This window comes from Euprymna scolopes, chromosome 6 (genome assembly GCF_053919585.1).
Source record: "Euprymna scolopes isolate OS-2025 chromosome 6, ASM5391958v1, whole genome shotgun sequence".
In the NCBI taxonomy this organism is placed as follows: domain Eukaryota; kingdom Metazoa; phylum Mollusca; class Cephalopoda; order Sepiida; family Sepiolidae; genus Euprymna; species Euprymna scolopes.
Genome location: NC_136487.1, coordinates 174,639,778 through 174,662,186, shown reverse-complemented (window position 1 = coordinate 174,662,186; position 22,409 = coordinate 174,639,778). Strand labels below are relative to the sequence as shown.

Genomic DNA, 22,409 nt, shown 5'->3' with positions numbered 1-22,409 from the left:
AGCTCTACTACATAATCAAGTTACCTGAATTGATTTTTTCAATAAAAGTTTTAAAATAAATCTTTAGTGTTGTTTTCTTTAGAGCGACAAATTTATCGTTCAACCCTGTAACACCTTCTTTCCATAAGTGCCTAATATTTATAAAAAAAAAATCAGATTTTATTTTTGACTTTTGTCTTTGAAAACAAAAAAGAGATTTTAACAAAGCATGTAATTTTGGTGTGGGTAACAGTTGTAATTGGACCAGGTCATCATCACCATAGACTGGCCATTTTGATTAGAGTAAATAGACAATATAAAATAGTAAGTTGATCCATTCTCACAGTTTAATATTTACTTTTTTTTTAAAGAAATATTTTTTCAAAAACTTACCCTTTTTCTTTCCTTTTCCCTAAAAAAAACAAAAAATACTTAATATCTACATTTAATTGTTTAAAATAAATTTGAAATAAAAAAAAAATTTTTCTGAAATAAATTTCACTTACTTTCAGTAAAAAAACAAACAAATAAAAGCTTTGAAGGTCATACAAATGGATTTTCATATGGAAAGGTTTATTAAGACAATAACCTTGCTGACACAAGTCAAAACTAATGTGTGTTTTTTCTTTTTTAATGGACGTTTGTCTGTGTTTGTGTGCTGAATGACATTCTACAAAAGTTTTAGCACCCACGGATTTTTTTTTTTTTTTTTTTTTTTAAATTAGAATTTTGTTTACTACTTTTGTTCAATGTAGACAAATAAGAACTATATGAGGCACCTTCAATAAGGTTCCAGACTTTTTTGTACAGGCATTTAAAAATTATCGGTAACTCTTGAAAATTCAGCATGTTACTGCTATACATCTTATGAGATAACTGACCAATTTTTATGATTTCAAGTTCAAATGAACAGCTACAGCAGGAATTGGAATACATTCTACTAAAGCCTGATTGTCACAGCTGGTATATTTCAAAAATGCAATTTGGACGTGATAACACTTTAGAAGAATGATATGCAATAAAATTCTGTTTTAAACTTAAAAAAATGCCACAAGAACGTATGGAATGCTTCAGACTGCTTTTGGACCATCTTGCATGAATCGACATTAGTTTTTGAGTGGCATAAGAGATTCAAGGAAGGCAAGGAGTTGGAAGGATGATAAGGTGTGGGAGGAGTAAGGAAGTCAGAACACCAGAATTGACGAAATAAAGAATTTCATGGATAAAGACCGTCGTGTGTCGAAACAATAAGTTCAGTTTCATGTATGGAAACTGTACACACAATTATTTGCGAGGAACTGAAATGTGAAAGATTTGCATAAAGTTTGTTTCAAGGGTGCTTAAAGAAGATTACAGACTATTTGAGCAAGATTGGCATCAAGACAGTTCCTCAGCCTAATCCCAATAATACAGCACTTGCTTTCTGTGACTTTTGTTTATTCCCTAAACTCAAGGAAAACCTCAGAGGTTTTCGTGATGAGACAATTGAGGGGATGAAAGAGGTTGTGACAAAGGTCACTGACACGCTCACACAAGAGGACCTCCATGGGGCCTTCCAGAAATTGTTAGAACGATATAACAAATGCATTGCAGCCAGAGGAGATTACTTTGAAGGGGACTAGAGTTTCATGTGTGTACTATCAAAAAAAGTGAACATATAAAAAAAGTTTGAAAACTTATTAAAAGCATCTTGTATATTATTGAATAAAAAGTTTTTTTTAAATATTGTTTCATGAATTAACTTTTAGATTTTGTTTTTGAAAACAGAAAAATAAGTTAATAAAATAATTTAATAAAATAATGGAAAATTATGTAAAACAAGTGAAGCATGCATGGTCCCCCGTGAGTGCGTGAGTGCACAGTGAACGAGGCATAAAAAAAAAAATGACTAAGTTCAGCCCCCCCCCCCCATTTAGCCCCAAAAGTCCCCAGGAGACATCAAATCCTGGTGAAAATGAACAAACGGTGCAGTTTTAGGACTTAGCATATGTAAATTTGAGTTCTGCACCATGTAAAAAAAAGAAATGACTAAGTTCATCATTTGCTTCCCCCCCCCCATTTAGTCCCCAAAGTTCCCAATGCCGTAACATATTTTAATTTGAGTTCAGCACCATGCAAAACTGCTAAATAGACGTACACAGAAAATTTTGGACAAATATGGTAAAATAGTCCCAAAAATAGAGTGTTTTTATTAGCCCTAAAAGAGCCCCTAGGGCACACCCAAGAGTTATGGCGAAGTATAGACAAACAAAATTATATAGAAATCAGTTAGTTACAACTTTTCAAAAAGTTTTATAAAAATCTAAGGTATCATTTGTTTTTAATAAGCACAAAACTGTCAATTTTAGCCATTTTAACCTGAAAGACACCCCTGGGGGGGGGGGGCAACTGAAGTTTTCCCGAAAAATCTGCTCTGTTACTTTTTACTCATATCATGTTTAATGTTTGTGATTTAATTTTTAAAAATCCCAAGGCGTAGTTATTGAAAAAAGTGTGGACAGAAAAACGGGCAAGGGTGAATTTACAGGTCCACCCTCCTTTTGTCGGGGGGGGGGGGGACCAAAAAGAAATAAAATGCCATAGAAAATGAAACAAGGAAAAAAAAAGATAAAAAATAAATTTATTTTGTGAAAAAAATAAAAAAAAACAAAAAAACAAAAAACAATCATGTGATCTATTCTTTTTTGTTTTTTTCTAAAAACAAAAAAAAAGAATGGCAAAGGAAGAGAGAAGGGGAGAGCATAAGAGAGTGAATAGAGAGTCAGAGGGGGAACAAAAGAAAGAGTGTGTGTGAAAGAAAAAAGGAGAGAGGGAGGGGGGGGAGGCAATGCATGCCAAGTGGGCGTTCAATCATAAAAGACATTAAATAAAATAAACAGAAATTTGATTCCCAAACGCGAACGTATTGTTGGAGAACAAAATTAAATTATTGTTAAAAACAACAAACATTCTGGAATTTCAACTTGCATCAAATCACAATGTTTGTCAATTAACATCTTTCTTTATTTCGGTCAGTTTCTCATTTTTTTTTTTTTTTTTTTTTTGAGATTTCTGATTTTAAAATTTCTGAATGTAAAATTCTTTCTCAACTCACTCTCAATAATGTTTTATCTTTTTCTCACAGTTAATTTTTTTTGCAGAAAAAAAAAAAAAGAAGACATCTTTAATATAATAATACGCTCAGTGTGTCCCAGTTTTCATCTGGTATATTGAACACCAAGGGAAGCAATTAGGTACAGATTCAAACAAACACGAACATCACTCGACTGAAGTATTGCTGTCACTAGTTTGATTATGAAATCAATTCAATATATTTGACTTTTGTTTGTCAAAAACACGGAACGGATGTTTTGTTATCTCATGTTGTCTATATTTTTTATTTGAACGAGGTGTTTTCATTTTCCATGTCGCTATGAAATCGGAAGTTTAAGATACATAATGAAGGTCATCATTGACAGAAACAGCGGCTTTGTTATTGTCGTAACCATGTAATTTGTGGTTTCAGCTAGACGAGTGTTTTTCATGAAAGTAAGGACAAGGAGGATCATAGACTGACGAGTATTTGCCATGAATATAATAATAAAGCAGAGATAGGCTCGCAACGTCTCTTCTGTGGTTACTCCCTGCAAAACATTTACAACAAAAAACTTGTCTAATTGCAACCAGTTTTCCTTCATCCCTCCGTGTAACTAAAACCAAACAGAACTTCCATGAACAAAGTTTCTTTCCAAGAAATAAGACCATTTCCCAGTTGACTACAACATGGTTGTTTTCAAAGTTAATGTTAACAAATTCTTGCTGAGTCGTCATCTTAAACAATGAAATTAATCGTCAAGGCGTTGTTTCATTGTCCATCCGATAAACTTAATAACCCTCATCTTCAAGCAGCATTTCAGCCTTGATAAGTAACGACTTATTTTTACAGGATCAAGCTGAGTATGCAAGGTCCCCTTCCATGGATGAAAAATTTACTTCCACCATGACTAATGTTTGTGCAAAATTTTTTAAAAATTCAAGGGGTTTGAGAAAAGTGTAAACGGACAAACGATTTTGGTGCAATTTTACCCCTTATAATGCCACCTAGAGGAGCAACCAGAGTTATCCCGGAAAATCCGTTCTGGCAAAAATTTACTTTCACCATGACTAATGTTTGTGCAAAATTTCAAAAAAAAAATTCAAGGCATGGTTATTGAGAAAAGTGCGAACAAACAGACGAATGAGAGTGAATTACTAAGAACAATCTCTCTTTTGTCAACGGACCAAAAAATGCCCCAAGACAATGAATATTACCATATTCTGGTTTTACCAAAACCAAATTGAAGCCATACTAAATTTGATGATTTTAAGCTTATCTAGTGTAGTTTCTGATTTTTCTCAAACTTCCACACTGCTTTCCTCTATAGAATGTATTATCCAAGTGTGATCTATGCAAAGCTTGGATATTTTTGTTTAATATCCAAAATTTTAGTTTGATTAATCAAAATTTATTGGATGCACAGTTGCTTTTCACTCCAAACAAAGCATGTTGTCACTTGGACGCAAGGGGCTACTATTATTTTATTGTTACCTTTTTTCCAGTAATTTTCTTTTTCTTCTTTTTTGGTTGACCCTGGAAAGAAACGAAACATAAAAAATTTATTTATGAATTGAAATCAAACGTTTTTATTATTTTTTGTTGAAAAAAAAAAAAAAAAAAAACAGTTTTCTACAACTGATTCTTTGAAATTTGAGGCAAAATCAATTTTCTCAGTTATTTTATTATTTGGATCATTCCAACAACTATCATAATTGTTATTTTCACATTTTGCCAATCTAATCTGCAAACTTTTTCAAGCGGATTTTTAAATTTTGGAATCTTTATGTCAAGCACAAAAACCAAAATTTTGAATGGAACCATGTATTTAATCTATAGAGGTAGATTGTTTTGTTCTGTCAGCCATGACCAGGTAGAATTATTAATTATTATTCTTAGTTATTATCATCTGTAGTAAAGACTGAACACTTCAGAAGACTTTTTTTTGAGAGGAGTCACTGCTGATCAAGGCACAAAGGCCATTCGAGGGTAAGGGTTAATTTTTTTTTTGTTTGGAAATCACTTCAAACAAGGTATGAAGCCAACTGATGTAAGAAACTAAGAAAGAAAAAAAAAAAGCAGTGAATGACCAGAAAACAGTAATTCTTTCCCCTTTGTCAGGAACATCAGTTTTGGAACGTGAAGACTAAAGGACAAAATAAGAGAAGCGAAAGCTATGTGGCTGCTAAAAGTACTTTCTACTCTCACTTAAAATGGATTATTAATCAACACTTTTATACATTGCACCACAGTTCAAATAATATAAATTATGAATCCGTGTTTTAAAAATTTTGAAACTCAATATCTTTTGTTTAATCTGAAATGTCATGCAGATGTGTCCACACAAGTAGGATGACTGGATAGTAGTGATAATCGTGTTCATTTCCAAAGTACAATTCATAGTGATGATCCTCAGAAAGAAAATAAGAACCAATTATATTATCTGTTTGTATTTTATATTGAAACAGATTTGTCAATCAAAATTAGTGACTCTTTTTTATTTTCATAGGAACACGGTTTTTTTTTATGAAAAAAAAACAACATTTTTACTATTATGAGGAACGTTTGTATTGCTTATTTAGCCAAAACAGATGAGAGAGGATTGCAAATTGCATTGTTTGTGATGACTGAACATTTTTTTTTTTTTTCTTCCTTTGAAGATTGTAATGCTGGGTATGGGGCAGCCAAACCAGCTGCCAACATTGCCCCGCTTTTTATTGAAACCAACCGAGAGCTCTTTTTAGTATCCTCGTTGTTCCCTTAAGTGCAATTGTCTGAGTGGCAACAAATATGACAAAGCGTTATCAAAAGAGGCAAAAAATTATGGAGATGGTGGTGGTGGTGGCTATGTAAAAAAACAATTGGGAGCACAAAAGATTGTTCATTTTAATGGTACCACTTCCATCTTTGTATCATTTCAACATGTCAATTTTTGAGTTAAAAAAATATGAGGGTATACTTTGGAAACGACTCTCATAATTTTAATGGCATTTTATAAACAAATTAGCAGGAACGCCCGGTGTTGCCCAGTTGTAAAATATGCTTAAATATGAAATTACGATATTTCAATTTGTGCACATTTCGTACTTATTATTATAAAGTCAATTATTTATTGATTATTTCATATTATATTGTACCCAATTTATAGTCGTGGTTTCAAAAAAAAAAAAATATAACTTGGGTGCTTATCAACTAGAATCAAAATCAAAATCAAAATTTTCAAGATTCAAACAAAGATGCCTGGATTGTCACAGAGTTTTATTTTTTCTAATCATTAAGTGAAATATATATATATATATATATATATATATATATATATATATATATTTACAGGGTGACCCAAAAAAAACAAAAGAGGCAATCTAGAACATATGCTGTAGAATGGAAAAAAAAAAAGAAAAAAAGGCCAAAGACCCTAGTGTTTTGATGTGATGTTTTGAATATAGTTATGACCAAAGTTTCATTTCATTCAGACAAAACAATAAGAAACAGGGCCCAATTATAGCTAGGGCCCGTTTTTTATGGGTCACACTGTAGTATATATACACTAGTATTTCAGCTTGGCTGGAGGTGTATGTGGAGCAAAAAAAAAAAAAAGGGTAATTTTTTAAAACTTGGACCCCTATTATGACCCCTTAACTTTTATTGTTTAGGGTTCAAGTCAAGTTATTAATATTATTATGTCCAAAGAACCTATATCTAAAATTTCACTTGTTTATATCCAAAATTGACGGAGGAGTTTGGTAAGGTTCTCAAAAGGTCAAATTGTTGAACTTTGACCCCTTAACAGCAAAATTTCTGGCTGAAAATGAATTACAAAGATTTTCCCAAATCTCAGTACCCTGTATATCAAATTTCGAGTCTGTAGACTGACAATTGACAGAGTTATTGTATAGGGAAATGTAGACACACAGACACACACATAGACACCTTCACTTTTATAGATACACTAGCAGTTCCGCACGGTTTTGTTTGGGCCCTACGTACTGTTCATAAGGTTATGTGCATATGCATATATTAAAAAGTGTGACTATGTAAAGTAATGCCTTCCTGTATAATATTCTTCCTAAATTATCATAGAGAAAAGACAGAGACATTTTCATTTTTATAGATAGATAGATTGGATGCAATATATAGTAATGATTTAAAAAGTATAAAAAAATCACTCATGCGCCACCACCGAGAATCAAAACCAAAACGTTCAGCTCACGATTTAATAGGCAAAATTTGTTAAACAAAAATATATACGCATACATAAATATATATGGAAACAATTTTGTGTTTACTATAAACTTTTTACGCAAATATTATGCAAGTATAAATCATGTAGAATATCTGCATGAATATAATTACACGTAATAGTGAACTAAAGATGATTATCCTATTAGAAAACCGAAGCAACTAATAGGGAATTAATTAAAATGATGTTTTAAAAGAATATGCAAATTAGCTAGATCTTTTGCTAGTGAATGCAAATCCACAAGCCATATATAAGAAAATTGTATTTTCTTTTTAAATAAATAGAAAAGAGGGTTTTTAATCTGAATATCAATACACACAAAAGAAAAACGAATTTATAGGAGTATAGATAGATAGAAGATGCCTTCAATAAGTTTCCAGACGTTTTTCATACACGCATTTTTAATTGACGTCGACTCTTGAAAATTCAGTATGCTATCGCTATATACATCTTATGAAATGACTGACCAACTTTTATGATTTCAGGTTCCAATGAACAGCTATAGCAGGAATTGGAATACAACTTATTATAGCCTGATTGTCACTGGTGAATTTTGAAAATGCAATCTGGATGTGAAGACATGTTAGAAGAATTTAAATGATGTTGAACAAAAACCCCGGGTATCTTAGCACTAAGTGAGGCTAACCTACACTCCTCCATCCCCTCTAACTACTTTAACATGCCTGGATATCTCCCACTCTGCCGTAAGGACTCGGATAGACATATGCACGGGCTTGGAGTCTATACTCGAAACACCTTCCTCTTGACTAAAGAAACAAAACTAGAATCGGACGATTAAGCCTTTATGTGCTGTAGACTTAACATGCAACATAACATTAGCTAATTTTATTTTCTCTACCGTTCTCCCTCGACCCAGGACTGTACCCTAATAAACAAAGTCTCTAATAGCATAGATACAGCACTTTCCCTTGACACTAGCGCACAAGTGCATGTATTTGGTGACTTCAATGTCCCCCACAGCAACTGCCTTGAATTCTCTACTTACACAGACGCAGCAGGTACCACAACACATAGCTTCTCTATATCTCATTCCCCATCACAGATAGTTACGTTTCCAACCCATTTCCCAGACCAGCAAGAACAACACGCATTACTTCTAGATCTGTTTCTGACCACAGTTCCCGATGACTGTGTAACTAATGCCCACAGCCAACTTGGGAACGCTGATCATGCAGTGGTAATGGTTGAAATAGCCCTAAACTTTAGAGCCAAAACCGAAGAGCCACTGCTCAAAACTACGAGATATCATAAAAAGGCTGACTGGGAAGCCATCAAGGATCTCATCAGAGACGCCCCATGGCAAAATATCTTTTCACTTCCTTCTGAACAGTGCGTAAATGAGACCACTGAATGGTTCAAAACTGCAATCGAAGCACATGTTCTCACGCAGAAATTTTATAGCAAGCCCCACTCTTCCAAATGGTTTGCTTCTACTTGCGCAACTGCTATTGCTCAAAGGCTGCATGCGTACTGTAGATTTAACTGACATAAGTCTAGTTGAAACAGACAGAAGTATATAGAAGCCAGAAGTAACTGTAAGAAAGAAATAGTGACAGCTAAGAGAGAATTTACTGAAACCACCAAAAAATGCATTGAAGCTCAGAAATTAGGAACCCGTGACTTCTGGAAAATCTACAACAGTGTAGTAAATAATCGGCAATCAACAATTCCCCCACTATCCAACAATCATGAGGTTTGCTCAGCAATCGAGAAGGCTAACCTGCTTGCCAGTCAGTTTGCCTCCAACTCCACACTGAACCCTGCTAACCACCCCCTCCCTGACTTTTCTTTGCGGGCAGACGTCACACTAAATGATCTGAAAATCATCTCTTCTCTGGTGCATGCTATCATAAAAAATCTTGACATCTCAAAAGCATGTGGACCTGATCTCATCCAAGCTGTTCTATTAAAAAAGTGCTCGGCCAAAGTAGCTCCAGTTCTCTCCAAACTTTACAACAAATGCCTTAATGAATTTTGCTTTCCAGAATGCTGGAAAACTGCTTCTGTGGTCGCAGTTTTAAAGAATTCTGGCGAAAAAACTGATGCAGTAAATTATCGCTCCATTAGCCTCCTCCCACTTTTCGCCAAAAAATATTTGAGTCCATAATTAACCAAGCTCTAGTCCATCACCTTACAGATGCTAAACTTCTGACCAACCAACAATATGGATTAAGGTAAGCCTGTTCCACAGCAGACATCCTAACTGTAATCTCTGAACATATATACCATTAACTGGACAAGGGGTGGGTAGAGTGGTAGCTCTAGATATATCTGAGGCTTTTGACAGGGTATGGCATGAGGGTCTTCTAAGGAAAATCAGATCATACGGTATCACTGGAAAAATACTTAACATAATTAAATCCTTCTTAGATAAGAAAAAAATCCACTCTGTCCTCAATGGTTGTACATCTAAACAATATGATATAAATGCGGGAGTGCCTCAGGAGTCCATCCTTGGACCTCTATTATTCCTAATATTCATAAATGATCTCCCTGACAAAATTTTCTGTGAGATGGGTATATATGCTAATGACACCACGCTCTTTAACAGACGACAGGAAAACAAATGAACACATATCTAAAGAAATGGCAGAAACACTAGAGGTTGACCTCCAATCTGTAGTGGAATGAGGACAAAAATGGATGGTCCCATTCAATGCTGCCAAGACTAAACTTGTTTCCTTCAATAACTACAAGAAACCTTTTCTACCACCAATAGCAATGGCCAAAGACTCTTTATCTGAAAGTACATCTTTTAAACTCCTCGGCCTAACGTTCACAGGAAACATGAGTTGGAACAATTACATTGAGAATATTGCCAAGACCGCTGCGAAGAAGGTAGGTTCTTTCTACCGTGCTAGAAAGCTATTAACGCCTGATAGTATCCTATCCCTCTATAAGGCCACCATTCGCCCATGTATGGAGTATTGTTGTCATACTTGGGCTGGTGCATCTGATGCTAGTCTCTCGCTTCTAGATAAAGTTCAAAAGAGAGTCGCCAACCTAATAGGTCCTGAACTGTCATCTAAGCTTCAGCCTCTGTCATATCGACGAAATGTTGCATCCCTCTGCCTGTTCTACAAGTACTTTAACGGTGAATGCTCTGACGGACTGCAAGTACTTGTACCTCCTCGACGTAAATACCTCCAACAAACCCGACAAGCAGCTAAATCCCACCCCTTCACAATAGAGATCCCTAGATGTAAAAGAGCCTTCTACTCCAATAGCTTCTTCCCCAGAACTGCTAGACTTTGGAATTCCCTTCCGGGTCCTTGCTTTCCCAACTGTACTGACATGCAGAAGTTCAAGTGTAATGTGAACAGACATCTTGCTGCCCAACTCCCTAATAGTAGCTCCCTACATCAAAGTGGCAACGTGCATTGTTTGGGGTGAAAATGTAATACAATAAAAAAAAAGAAAAAAAGAAAGAAAAAGAAAAAAAAAAGAATGATATGCAATAAAATTTTGTTTGAAACTTGAATGAATGCACCAGTCCACATCCTTGTCACAAACTAATTGACGAAGATGAGCATCAGTTGCTCAACTTCCCTATCGTCCAGATTTTGTTCCTTTTGTGACTTTTGGTTATTCTATTTAGAGGTTGTCGTTATGAAATAATTGAGGAGATGAAAGAGGCTGTTGCACCTTTTCCTACTCCAAGAAATACCAGACTACTGAGCGCATTTTCTTGGGTTGACAGAATATAAAATCAATTTGAAATCTAGTGGGAGAACATTTCTTTTCTACAGATGTTTTCTCACAAAAGAGAATTTATTAATATTTCTCTAAAATTATTTTCAAGAAAGGTACTTGATTGAACTCCAATCTCTGGTTCTTCTGTCATAAGACATTCACAGCAAGAACTCTGATAACTTCTTCTGCCTGTTATTGCACACATCAATCATCATGGCTCTTGAATCCACTCTGCATTCGATCTTTCTGATGAGATCTGTAGTCACGTTTTCAATGACCTTGTTGAGACTGTTAATGCATTTGTCCATTGCCTTTCATTGCTCTTTTTCCAAGCCGTCCGTTTGCATTAAATGGCCGAAGAACTTTAAAAATTTGATGTGGACAGAATTTTTCGTAATTTTTAAAAATTTATACTAATTTCTACATGACACGTAAGTATGTAATAATGTTTTCACCTGAAGTGTGTTGGTTTAAAAGATTTACACAAGCTTGCCTATTATGATTTGCAGTTCTCAAACTAATAAAATGAACAACTTACCATTTCCATTTCATTGTAAAGTGCACTGATATTTTCAAAATGAGCCAATTTGCCAACAGCACCCATTGTGGACATCAGCTTGGAAGCGGTCTGCGAAAAAAATAAAAATAACTTAAAAGATAAAGAATCTCATTTTGAGGTGTGATACTATCAACTCCTTCCCCCAAGTGTTAGGAATTAAAAGAGGAGAAATCTAACAAAAAACAAAAGAAAAAAATTTAAGAAAGAGAGAAAAAAGTATCACACAAGAAACAGAAAAAATATCACAAAAAAAAAAAAAAAAAAATATCACAAAAGAAGAGGGGGAAAATATCACAGAAAAAAGATGTAAAAAAGAAAAAAAAGAGGGATTAATAGGTTTATCAGCACAATAAAAATATAGGAAGTTGTTCACAAATGCACACAAAAGAAAGTAAAAAATAGGATTGTTAATCAAAGTGTGGCAATGAATTGGACCAAAACGATCTGATAATAGGTCAATATGATTAGAGTTAAGTTTTATAGGCAGCTTTAGGAATACCAATGAGTTTTGCGATGGTTTGTGATAGTGAGGAACAGTTTATGGACAGTCTTGGGTTTGCGACAATGCCCTATTGCAAGTTGGACACTGTTGAAGGCAGGTTATGGCTTGGACTAGCATCAACTAATGAACACGGCCTCAACAGAACGTAGATGTAGCCCTTAGAGGGTTGATGGCGTCACACACCCACCCAAAGTGCAACTGATATTCGCAGAATTTGTCGGAGTTTGTGCTTTTTTTGTGTTTTATTTTTAATTTTATACTTGTGAACCTGTGCGCGCCCCATCGACATTCACCGATGCGTGGGATGATGATATGGTTAGAAAAGAAGAAAAGGAAAACCACAGCACACAACGCTTACACACCCAGAGTGCAATTGATATTTGCAGAAAATCAAGGAGTTTGTGTCTTTTTGTTTTATTTCTTTATATGTGTGAACCTGCACACACTCCCCTCTGCAACCATCAATGTGAAAGATAACGACACACAAACATCTTAATATAAAAATGAGGGAGCATACGTGCGTAGACAGAATTCAGTCAGAGTTTAGAGTTGACGGTTCGAGTCAGAGAGAGACACACAGTTATCAGTTATTCTAAAAGGGCTGATGTGCCGTAAATATAAACATTGATGCAAAATAAGCACACACCCATTCCCCCAACACAACAGTGCTTTTTATCAGCTAAAAACTTAAGACAGGTGTGACTTAGCAGTTACATTTTGTTTATAGGTATGCGTAATATCTTGTGTCATGTCACATATGTAACGTGCTCATTAATCTTTGTCAACGGTGTTGTTACATGTTAACACTTGGACCCAACACGTTGTGTCTGAGACAGTCGCAAAGAAACAAAATAGGAAAAAAATTTGACTTTACTTTTTTTAGTGCTAACAAAAGGCATTTATTACCGGTACTTTCCAACAATACATATTGTTTCAAGTCTCTTATTTTGCTATGTATTTGACAAAACTCAAACACATGCTTTTCTGTGTACGTGTTTCCCCCCCCCCCCTCTCTTTCACCACTGCGACATCACTTCACGCACAGCTCATTTGCATGCGTCATGTGTTTGTTGCTGACACAAGTGCTAGAGGCTTTGTTACAACATTGATCGATGTATTGATACAGATGATAAGCAATTCACTGACATATGCCTTGGATGCCTACTGAGTTCCAGTCTGTACAGTTGGGGAAGCAAGATACAGGTTGGGAATTCCAAAGTCAAGCACAGTTTGAGCGAAGAAACTTTCAGAGTAGAAGACTCTTTGGGATCAGGACACTTCTACAGTGAAGGCATGGAATTTTGCTGATTGTTGGGTTAGGTAGTATTGACGTCGTGAGAGCACCAGTGCTACGAGTTTTAGAAGAGATAAATATGAGGAATGCACAGGAAAGATAGGAAACGCTCGAGTTTTTCGATACCATTTTCAAATTTTTTTTTTTTTTAATTTTTCTTCCTTTGAAGATTGTAAGACTGGGTAGGGGGCAGCCAAACCAGCTGCCAACATTGCCCTGCTTTTTATTGAAACCAACCGAGAGATCTTTTTAGTATCCTCATTGTTCTCTTAAGTGCAATTGTCTGGATCTCTTTTGCACTTAGTTCACCAGGAATATTAGTTAGGTAGGACTTCAGGTTCTTCTTCATAAGCCCTGTGGCACCTATAATAACTGATATGATTGATATCTCTCTTTGAATGATGATGTACATGCTGCATAACGTCAACTGATAACCTCATATTTGTAGAATCATCACACTTTTTTTTTCAAAATCAAATTCTGTGTGGTCCGTATCAAATTAGAGATATTTCCTATATCTTTGTGGGTTTCTCTTTTCTTGGTTAAATACTTCTCACTTGCAGCAAATCTAATACATGCCTTGCAAATGTGCAAGTCCCTAGTGCATGTTTACTGCTGTCATAACTATATGTAACATAATGCGGATGGCTCTACGCAAATACCAAGCCATGAGTGAAATAAAGTCACGGTAAATAAAAAGAAGACTATAAAAAGGTGAGAGCATGTTAGAGAAGACGATCATGTGAGAGAGCATGTCAAGTAAGGCGATCATGTGAGAGAGCATGTTAACTAAGGCGATCATGTGAGACGTTACAGACATAACTAAACGTCACTCATGGTGGGAGAATGAGGAAGTAAATGTCGTTGTGCAACAAAAAAAAGTGAAGTTTTCCCCTATTGTTTGACTACTTTGCGGCTTGAGGCAACAACGTTACATATAGAGAAACATCACTATTCATTGAGCAGCTACTGATATGTCAGGGTGATAAACAGCTGTTTCTGTCAACAACAAAAAAAAAAATGATGACAAACATGGGGATCGAAGAACCCCCTCCCATTTCAATGTTGCAAAGTATGTGTCTTCATGCACGGACTATCGATGAATTACGGATAAAAATATTCACCCTTTCTTTCTTTGTAATTGGAAGTCGAACAAAATTCTCTTCTTCATATCTGAAAAAGAAAATAATAAATAAATAAAAAAACCAAAAAACATTAAATAATAATAACAAAGAATTAATTTTAAAATATATCTGTGATTTTATCGACACCCAAATGTTGGAAAGTAAAAAAAATGACAAAAAGAGGAAATAGGTTTGTTGGCAGAACAAAGATAAATGAAGTTGTTTACAAAGGAACACAAAAGAAAACCAAAATAGGATTGTTAATCGAAGTGTGGAACAAAAGAATTGTGCAATAAAGGAATATATTTTAAAGTTAATTTTAGGCGATGAATTAATTGACTGATGGCCTCGATAGAAAAACTAAAATGTGTTGACGTTAGTGTTCAGAAAGTCGATGGTGTCACCCACACATCCAGAGTGCAGAATGTGTTGAAGTCTGTATTTGAGTTGCTGGTTGTTTGTTTTTTTAATTTTTTATACTTTGGCGCCTGCATCAGCTCACTCGGCAGTTGCCAATATGTGGGAGATGACGACACAGTCAGAACAAGAAGATGAAAAGGATTATGGAAACAGTCTTGGAACCATCAGATGTCGAGTAGGGTAACATGTGGCTGTCACATATCAACAAAATTATTAAATATCCTAACAGTGTTGTGTTATTGAAAGTATAAGTTCGTAAAATACGCTTAAATATGATATTTTAATTTGTCCAGATTTCATAACTATCATTATAGAGTTATGATTTCAAAAGTAAAAAAAAAAATATTTGGATGCCATCAGCTAGAATTGAAACTGAAAGCAAAACTTCAGCATTCAAAGCTGGTGATGTTACCCCTGTAACGACGTGATACTCATATGAACTGATTAAAAATAAACAAAGATGAATGTACAAAATGTATAAGGATTGTTTTCAATTTTGACCGATTTTCTGACTCCTTAAAAATTATTTTAACGGCTAAAGATCCATAAAAGAATGGTCCATAAAAATATATCATTTGAGGCCCTAACGCTGCTCTGCAACTTTTAGTTTCAGAAGAGATAGAGTTTGAAAATATAGAGACAGACAGACATATAGTCTTTTATATATATTAGAATATATACAAGTTTAAATTTATTAATTTATTCCTATATTTGTACTGTTATATTCTGCACATATTAATATGTGTGTATGTATTTGTATGTGTTTGTATTATCGTTTATATTTATATATGTATGTGTGTGAATTTATATTGGTATCATATTTCACGCCTATTTTATTCAAGTTTTTTACATACTGGTTTAAAAATCACCATGTAATACTGCCTAAAAAATCACCATGTAATACTGCCTAAAACATCACCATGTAATACTGCCTAAAAAATCACCGCCTAAAAAATGAAGCACTTATAACAATTTAATGTCATTCTTTATTTTAATGTTTAACTATTAATCATAATGTCCTTAATTCTAGCAGGCGACGGTGGAAAAATGTCAATCACACTTAAAGATTGTCGGTATTTTTTTGGTTGTTTCATTAACTGTCTTATATAAAGCAACAACATGAAATGTAAAACTGAAACGTAAATATTAAAACTATTCCATTGTTCCTTTTTTATTTTGCGTTGCACAATTCTAACTTCCCGATCTTGAATGTAAGCCCTTGTTTTTGTGATTATTACAATTCAGTCATTTTATATAGAACAAAAGAATGTAGATAAAAATCCATCTGGAATGTGCATGTGTGCACACTACTGATTTTATCGACGTCACTCCGGCACAATATCTAACGACAGGTGATAATTTATTCCAAAAAATATTTTTTCTATGTTGAAAATCTTCCAATGCAAATTAAACAATTATTTTAAAAAGTGTGGAATTTTATTTTACCATCAATATTTTTTTTTTTTTTAAATTAAAAAAAATTTTTTTTTTAAATTTTACAATCACTTTTTTTTTTTTCGAATTAAAAAAAAATAATAATATTCTATATAACTTTAAAATCTGAATAAAATCAATGTCTTTTTAAAATTGAATGTACATACCCATGATGAAAAGAAAATATCATATTCTAAAACTCATAAACTGATCAAATAGTTTTATTTTTAAATAAGAAAATCAATTTTTATGAGTATCCAAAGAGTAACTGTCTCTCCAGAAATTAAAAAAAAATCTAAAAAGATATAACGCTTGAGATTGACGGACTGACTTCCTCATCTTGGTTGTCATTGTCACAACATTTCGGCCGTTTTGCCCTCCGGCCTTCGTCAGGTGTTTTGCATCGAAATTGTTAGGAGTCTCGAACCCAACCCTTTATTATTATTACGGGGGTACCGTGTTCGGACTCCAGCTAGGCTGTGGGACATAGTTGCTGATTCTCCGTTTTGAATGTTACTTTTTCACTGCCTTCGTTCAGGATTGAAACTCAGCACCTTTGGGTAACTGTAAACTTTGATACAACGTCTAGGACCACTCAGCCATATGTCACTAGGACATGGCCGAGTGGTCCTAGATGTTGTATCAATCAATGAAAATACCTCATCTCAAAAATACAGACAATTACTAGATATAACGCTGTTTTAAAACTATTTGATCAGTTTATGATTTGGATATTTTCTTAATAATTCATATTTTCCTTGGCTTTTTCGAACAAAAGTATCTGTTCTGATACTGCGCTTTGCCTTTTCTGGCCTCGATCAGTGGAGGAGAAATCCTTCTAGATCGAGGCAATTTTTATCTTTGTTCCTATCCAGAGTGCCCTTTTTTGGGGAGTTGGATTTATCCCACATTAAAAACCGACCTTGTGTCTAACTCTGCCCTCATGGGGAGGCAAATAAATAAGAACAATAATTCATACTTATTAGATTTACAAGATGCATTGAATAAGTTTCCAGACTTTTTTTGTACAAACATTAAAAATTGCCATAGACTCTTGAAAATTCAGTATGTTATTGCTATGCATCTTATGAGACGACTGACCAATTTTTATGTACTCAAACATAATCTTAGTCTTTGAGTTTGTGTGGGTTGTAATCCTTTATGACTTATGAGCGGCACTATAAATTAGAAATGCTATAATCTAATTTTGATTAAAACTACAAATGGAAGTAGCTTCATTTTATGCTCATCTTTTTTTGTGTGATTTTTTAAAGATTTCAACTTTTTATTCATTTTGTTTTAAATATTCTATATCGACCTTAAAATTTATTTATGAATTTTATAGATAAAGATTAATATGTCAAATTGTTTACAAATAATTTACAAATCTTTGTTGCTTATGACAATAGCAACTCCGCATACACAATTACTACTACACTTCTTGTGGGTGAACTCAAGTCCAGTCTTAACGGCTGAGCTGAACGTTTTCATCAAGAAATTCACACAATGACTAAACAAAAATCATAACATAATCTAATCTACCCATCAATTGCACATACAATCTCACATGGCAACAGCCAAAACAAACATGTTTGTGCAATTTCTTCTTACAGACAAAATAATTCTTTGCCAAAAATGTTCCAAAATTTTTTTTTAACTTTTTTACTATTGGTTGTCACGAGTTTTAAATAAAATTGATATGTTTATGTACAAATTTTGTCATTCTTTGATATTGGTTCATCCTCTACAAATCTGATCAAAATTGTGGAGAAAATTGTAATGAGTGCTAAAATTACTTCCCTAAAAAAATGCGCACATTTTGTAGGATTCATCTGCTGAATGTTAGAAGAAACCAAAACGGTGATGACCAGTTGAATCTATCTTCAACTAATGCCAAATCTTCACTGATCGTATACAGATTAGACAATCTTCGGTTGTATATAAGCAAGAACAAGAGCAGTTTTTTTAAGAAGAAAAAGACAAGTGTGCTGCTAATAATATGCCACATTTCAATGTTGCGACATGACGTATTATGTTGAGAAACATTGGCAGCTGAGAGAAGATGAGAAAATTTGGATGCATACGATATAATTACTTGTTTGGATAATAAAAACGTTTCCCATATTTTTGCTGCAATGCTTGATTTATTTGCTCAAATAATGTTACATTTCTCCATTTTTGACAAACGAACATTCTAAAGTTTTAATAACGAGCAGAAAAACTCTCCTTGATTTCCAATAGATATAGAATTCAACTTTATATAGAATTTTACTTTATATAACACAATTCATTTTGTTAAAGAAAATTTTTACTAAAAAAATGGTTGGATCATTCTAACGCTCCAGTAGGTATCTATCTCACTTTCAATGCAATCCTCCATAAGAGCCAAGTACATCCTAAAATGAGTACTGTTGCCACATCTGGGCAGGAGCTGTTTGATGCGCCATATCCTGTCTTGATAGAGTTCAAAACCAGTTTCAAACCTAACAGGTGATGCCCTTTTCAGTTCCCTGCAACTTTTTTGCCACAGAAGAGACCTTGCAAACCTGTATTTGCTTCATCATTATTTTCATGGCAAGTGCTCGTCTGAGCTCTAATCTATGGTTCCTCCTTGCTGAACTTTCACAAAAAAACAAAAAACAAAAAAAAAACAACAATTGAGTAGCTACAACCACTATAAATGATTTCCTTCTATCCGTGCCTAAATCTAAATCTATATAAAGCTTCTTTCCTAGAATTGCCTGCCTGTGGCCTCCTTCCCAGTTGAATGCAACATTTTTTTTTTTTTTTTTTTACACAGTGATCACCACTTATCAAGGCCCGGAAGCCACTCAGGGATAAGGGTTATTGCAAGTACATCACGTTAGTGAGGAGATTTTATGAAGTGTTTAATTAGGGGGGCGGTTCATAAGGAATTTGTTAACATTAGACTTGAAGACATCCAAGTTGTAGTCAGGAGGGAAGCAGGCAGACAGAACAGAGTTCCACAGGCGTGCAGTTCTAAGAAAGAAGCTTTGCTCATGAAATCCGCGTTTTGATTTAGGCACAGATATAGAGTGGGGGAAATTTTTCACAGTCGATTCAGCTAGACGGGTGTTTCTCGTGAAAGTTTGGCGAGGGGGGACCAGGGATTGGAGCTCAGACGAGCACCTGCCATGAAAATAACGATAAAACAAGGACAGGCTCGCAACGTCTCTTCTGTGGGAGAGGGGTTGCAGGGTAGAGAAAAGGGCATCCCCCACTAAACCACGAAGTCTATTTTGTACTCTGTCAAGGCATGATAGGCTGTTTTTGGCAGCTCCTGCCCAGATATGGCAACAGTATTCAATCCTTGGCCGTACTTGGCTTTTATATAGATAGAGAATTGCATCAGTAGTGAGATATCTTCTGGAGCGGTAGAAGGATCCCACCATCTTTCCTGCGACCTTGGCAACAGACTTGATGTACGTGTTCCATTTCAGATCAGGAGTAAAGGTCAAACCCAGAAGCTTGTCAAAACATGGGGCCTCACCCAGACGAGAGCCATCCATCACAATTGATGCCAGCTGGGGATCAGAGCGTTGATGATGTAAGGATAGGAGTTTGGTTTTAGATGCATTAAAGGTAACTAGCCACATCTTCCCCCACTGAATCACGCGCTCGAGATCAGAGGAGAGAGAATCCGAGAGAACTTCGTCATTTACAGCCTTTGATGTGTTGCCGTAGATGGTAGTGTCATCAGCATAGATGTCAACGAATGATTTAAGTATGTGTTTAGGGAGGTCATTGATGTAGATCAGGAAGAGAGTTGGGCCGAGGATTGACCCGAGGGACTCCAGCATTTATATTGCAGGCCTCCGATTTTTGTCCATCTACCACTACTCTTATGAGCCTATCGGAGAGAAATGATTTAATGATTGAGAAAACATTTCCAGTTATACAGTGCAAATTAGTTTAGAAGGTCGAGCGGATCACAGCATCAATGAAAAGGGAAAATTGTCAATTTCTATCATTTTCAGAAATGTATGATGGTTTAAGATGTGTGGATGTACAGGGTGACCCAAAAAAAACAAACATGGTACCCTTCAAGTCCAATGTAAACAAGTTCTTGTTAAGCCGTCCCCATAAATAATCAAATTCTACCCAACTTACACCATTAACGATTATTACACTACCTCCTTACATTCATTAACCTTTATCCTCGATTGGCCTTTGGGCATTTATAAGTGGTGACTTGCTTGTAAAAAAGAAAAAAAAGAATGCAGTAAAGGCAAGAGACGGTGCAAATTAGTTTAGAAGGTCGAGCGGATCACAGCATCAATGAAAAGGGAAAATTGTCAATTTCTATCATTTTCAGAAATGTATGATGGTTTAAGATGTGTGGATGTACAGGGTGACCCCAAAAAAACAAAAGCTAAATGAAGACCATCTAGAACATATGCTGTAGAACGGAGAAAAAAAGGCCAAACACCCTAGTGTTTTGATGTGATGTTTTGAATATAATAAACTAGTTATGACCAAAGTTTCATTTCATTCGGACAAAACACTAAGAAACGAGGCCTAAGTAGAGTTGGGGCCCGTTTTTTGGGGTCATCCTGTATAAATGGTTCATAGATATTTGTCTGAAAAATCTTAATAATCCTAAACTCTTCACATTTGTTGTTTTTGTCGCACGTTTGCTCTGAATATCATTTGGTTTGTAAAAAAGAAAATGCTTTACCTTTGCAAATATATCGTTCCTAATTATTTTCACGTGTGAAAAATTTATAATCATCGAACAAGCATATTCATAAAGAATGAATAGATTTCATGATTATTTGTTAAAAATGTACCATATCTATACAAAGTTCGGATGTGCGTATGTTTATAAGATTCGATCCTAAACTAATCGACCAATCTTACTTGTTGCGGTGTTCACCCTCGATCGCTTGAGCTGGCTCCATTCATCAAGTTCACCACATCACTTCAATGGCTGACCAGGCGTGGAGGTTTGAGGCCGTTTTCGTGACGAACGTAAGCCATTCGTGGTTCTATCGGTGAATTTGTAGAGGCAGGGGAAAGGATCATTTCAGCATCCTGTTCCACCTTCCTGAGTAAGGTTTTGTGTTGGCCACCATGGCGCTTCTTCCAGTCTGGTGGTGGTGCTTGGTTGATAGCTTCATGAATGTCATCTAAATTTTGACAAAGCACATGGCTGAACCAATGAAGGTGTCTGGCTAGGAGGTATTGTTGAAGGGAACATATCTTGCAGTGTGCCTGGATGAATTGTTGCCAGAAAACACGTAGGATGCGGTATAAGCAATGACGGTTGAACATGTCCAGCTTGCGAAGGTCATTTGTACGCATACGCCAAGTTTCGCAGCCATAAAGTGCGAACCGAGGCCTGGTAGATCCTGACCTTTGTGTTGAGCTTTAACCAATCATTATGAATTGGTGAACAGAGCTGCTTGAGATAAGTGGTGATAATGTGGTTTATATTTAATTTTAATGTTATGCAAAAGAGTTAAAAGGGAGAAGTCTTTTATGAAAATTTTTCAGATACCTCGAACTTTTATAAAATTGTAACAATACCTTGAAATATCAATCAGGGTTTGTACAGATTTTCAATGTTCATTTTTAAGAACTTTTCAAAGTTTTTCAAGGCCTTCTTCCAACAAAATTCAAGTTTTCAAAAGAAAATTTGATATATAAACAATGATGTAATAAACCAAAGAACTTAATTGACAACAAGAAAAGTCATTTTCATTTCAAAACAGTGTGCCAGTCTAGAATAATATTTTCATTCCTTCGCTTACATTTGTCCAATTATGTTATTTCCCCATTTGTAGATTGATCGACGCTGTTTATTTTACTTTTAAATTTAGAATTTCTAGTATTGAGGAGTTATGTCCCTTAATCACCAAACTACTCAACTATGTTAGATGGAAAGATCAGATGGTTTTGTGATAAAGAGATGTTACCCTTGTATCTACAATGTAATTTCAGAACAATGTACTTTTCTGATTTTATTTTCAATATCTAAAAAAATAGTTTATTTTTATTAATACTTAAAATTTAATAGTACTTATTTCCATTTTATTTTTAATATTGC

At 34.8% G+C, this 22,409-nt stretch overlaps 1 protein-coding gene across 2 annotated transcripts in view; it reads right to left on the bottom strand.

Annotated features, from left to right (window-relative positions):
- LOC145278103 (neuroguidin-like) overlaps nucleotides 1-22,409 on the bottom strand; it is a 63,900-nt gene that overhangs the window by 6,647 nt on the left and 34,844 nt on the right. For both annotated transcript variants that reach the window (XM_080130374.1, XM_080130373.1), the window contains 4 exons: nucleotides 14,486-14,534; nucleotides 11,545-11,634; nucleotides 4,547-4,588; nucleotides 373-391 (listed from right to left, as the gene is read on the bottom strand). In XM_080130374.1, the coding sequence (XP_079986500.1) occupies nucleotides 373-391; nucleotides 4,547-4,588; nucleotides 11,545-11,634; nucleotides 14,486-14,534 (200 nt within the window). The remainder of the gene's footprint in view (nucleotides 1-372; nucleotides 392-4,546; nucleotides 4,589-11,544; nucleotides 11,635-14,485; nucleotides 14,535-22,409) is intronic.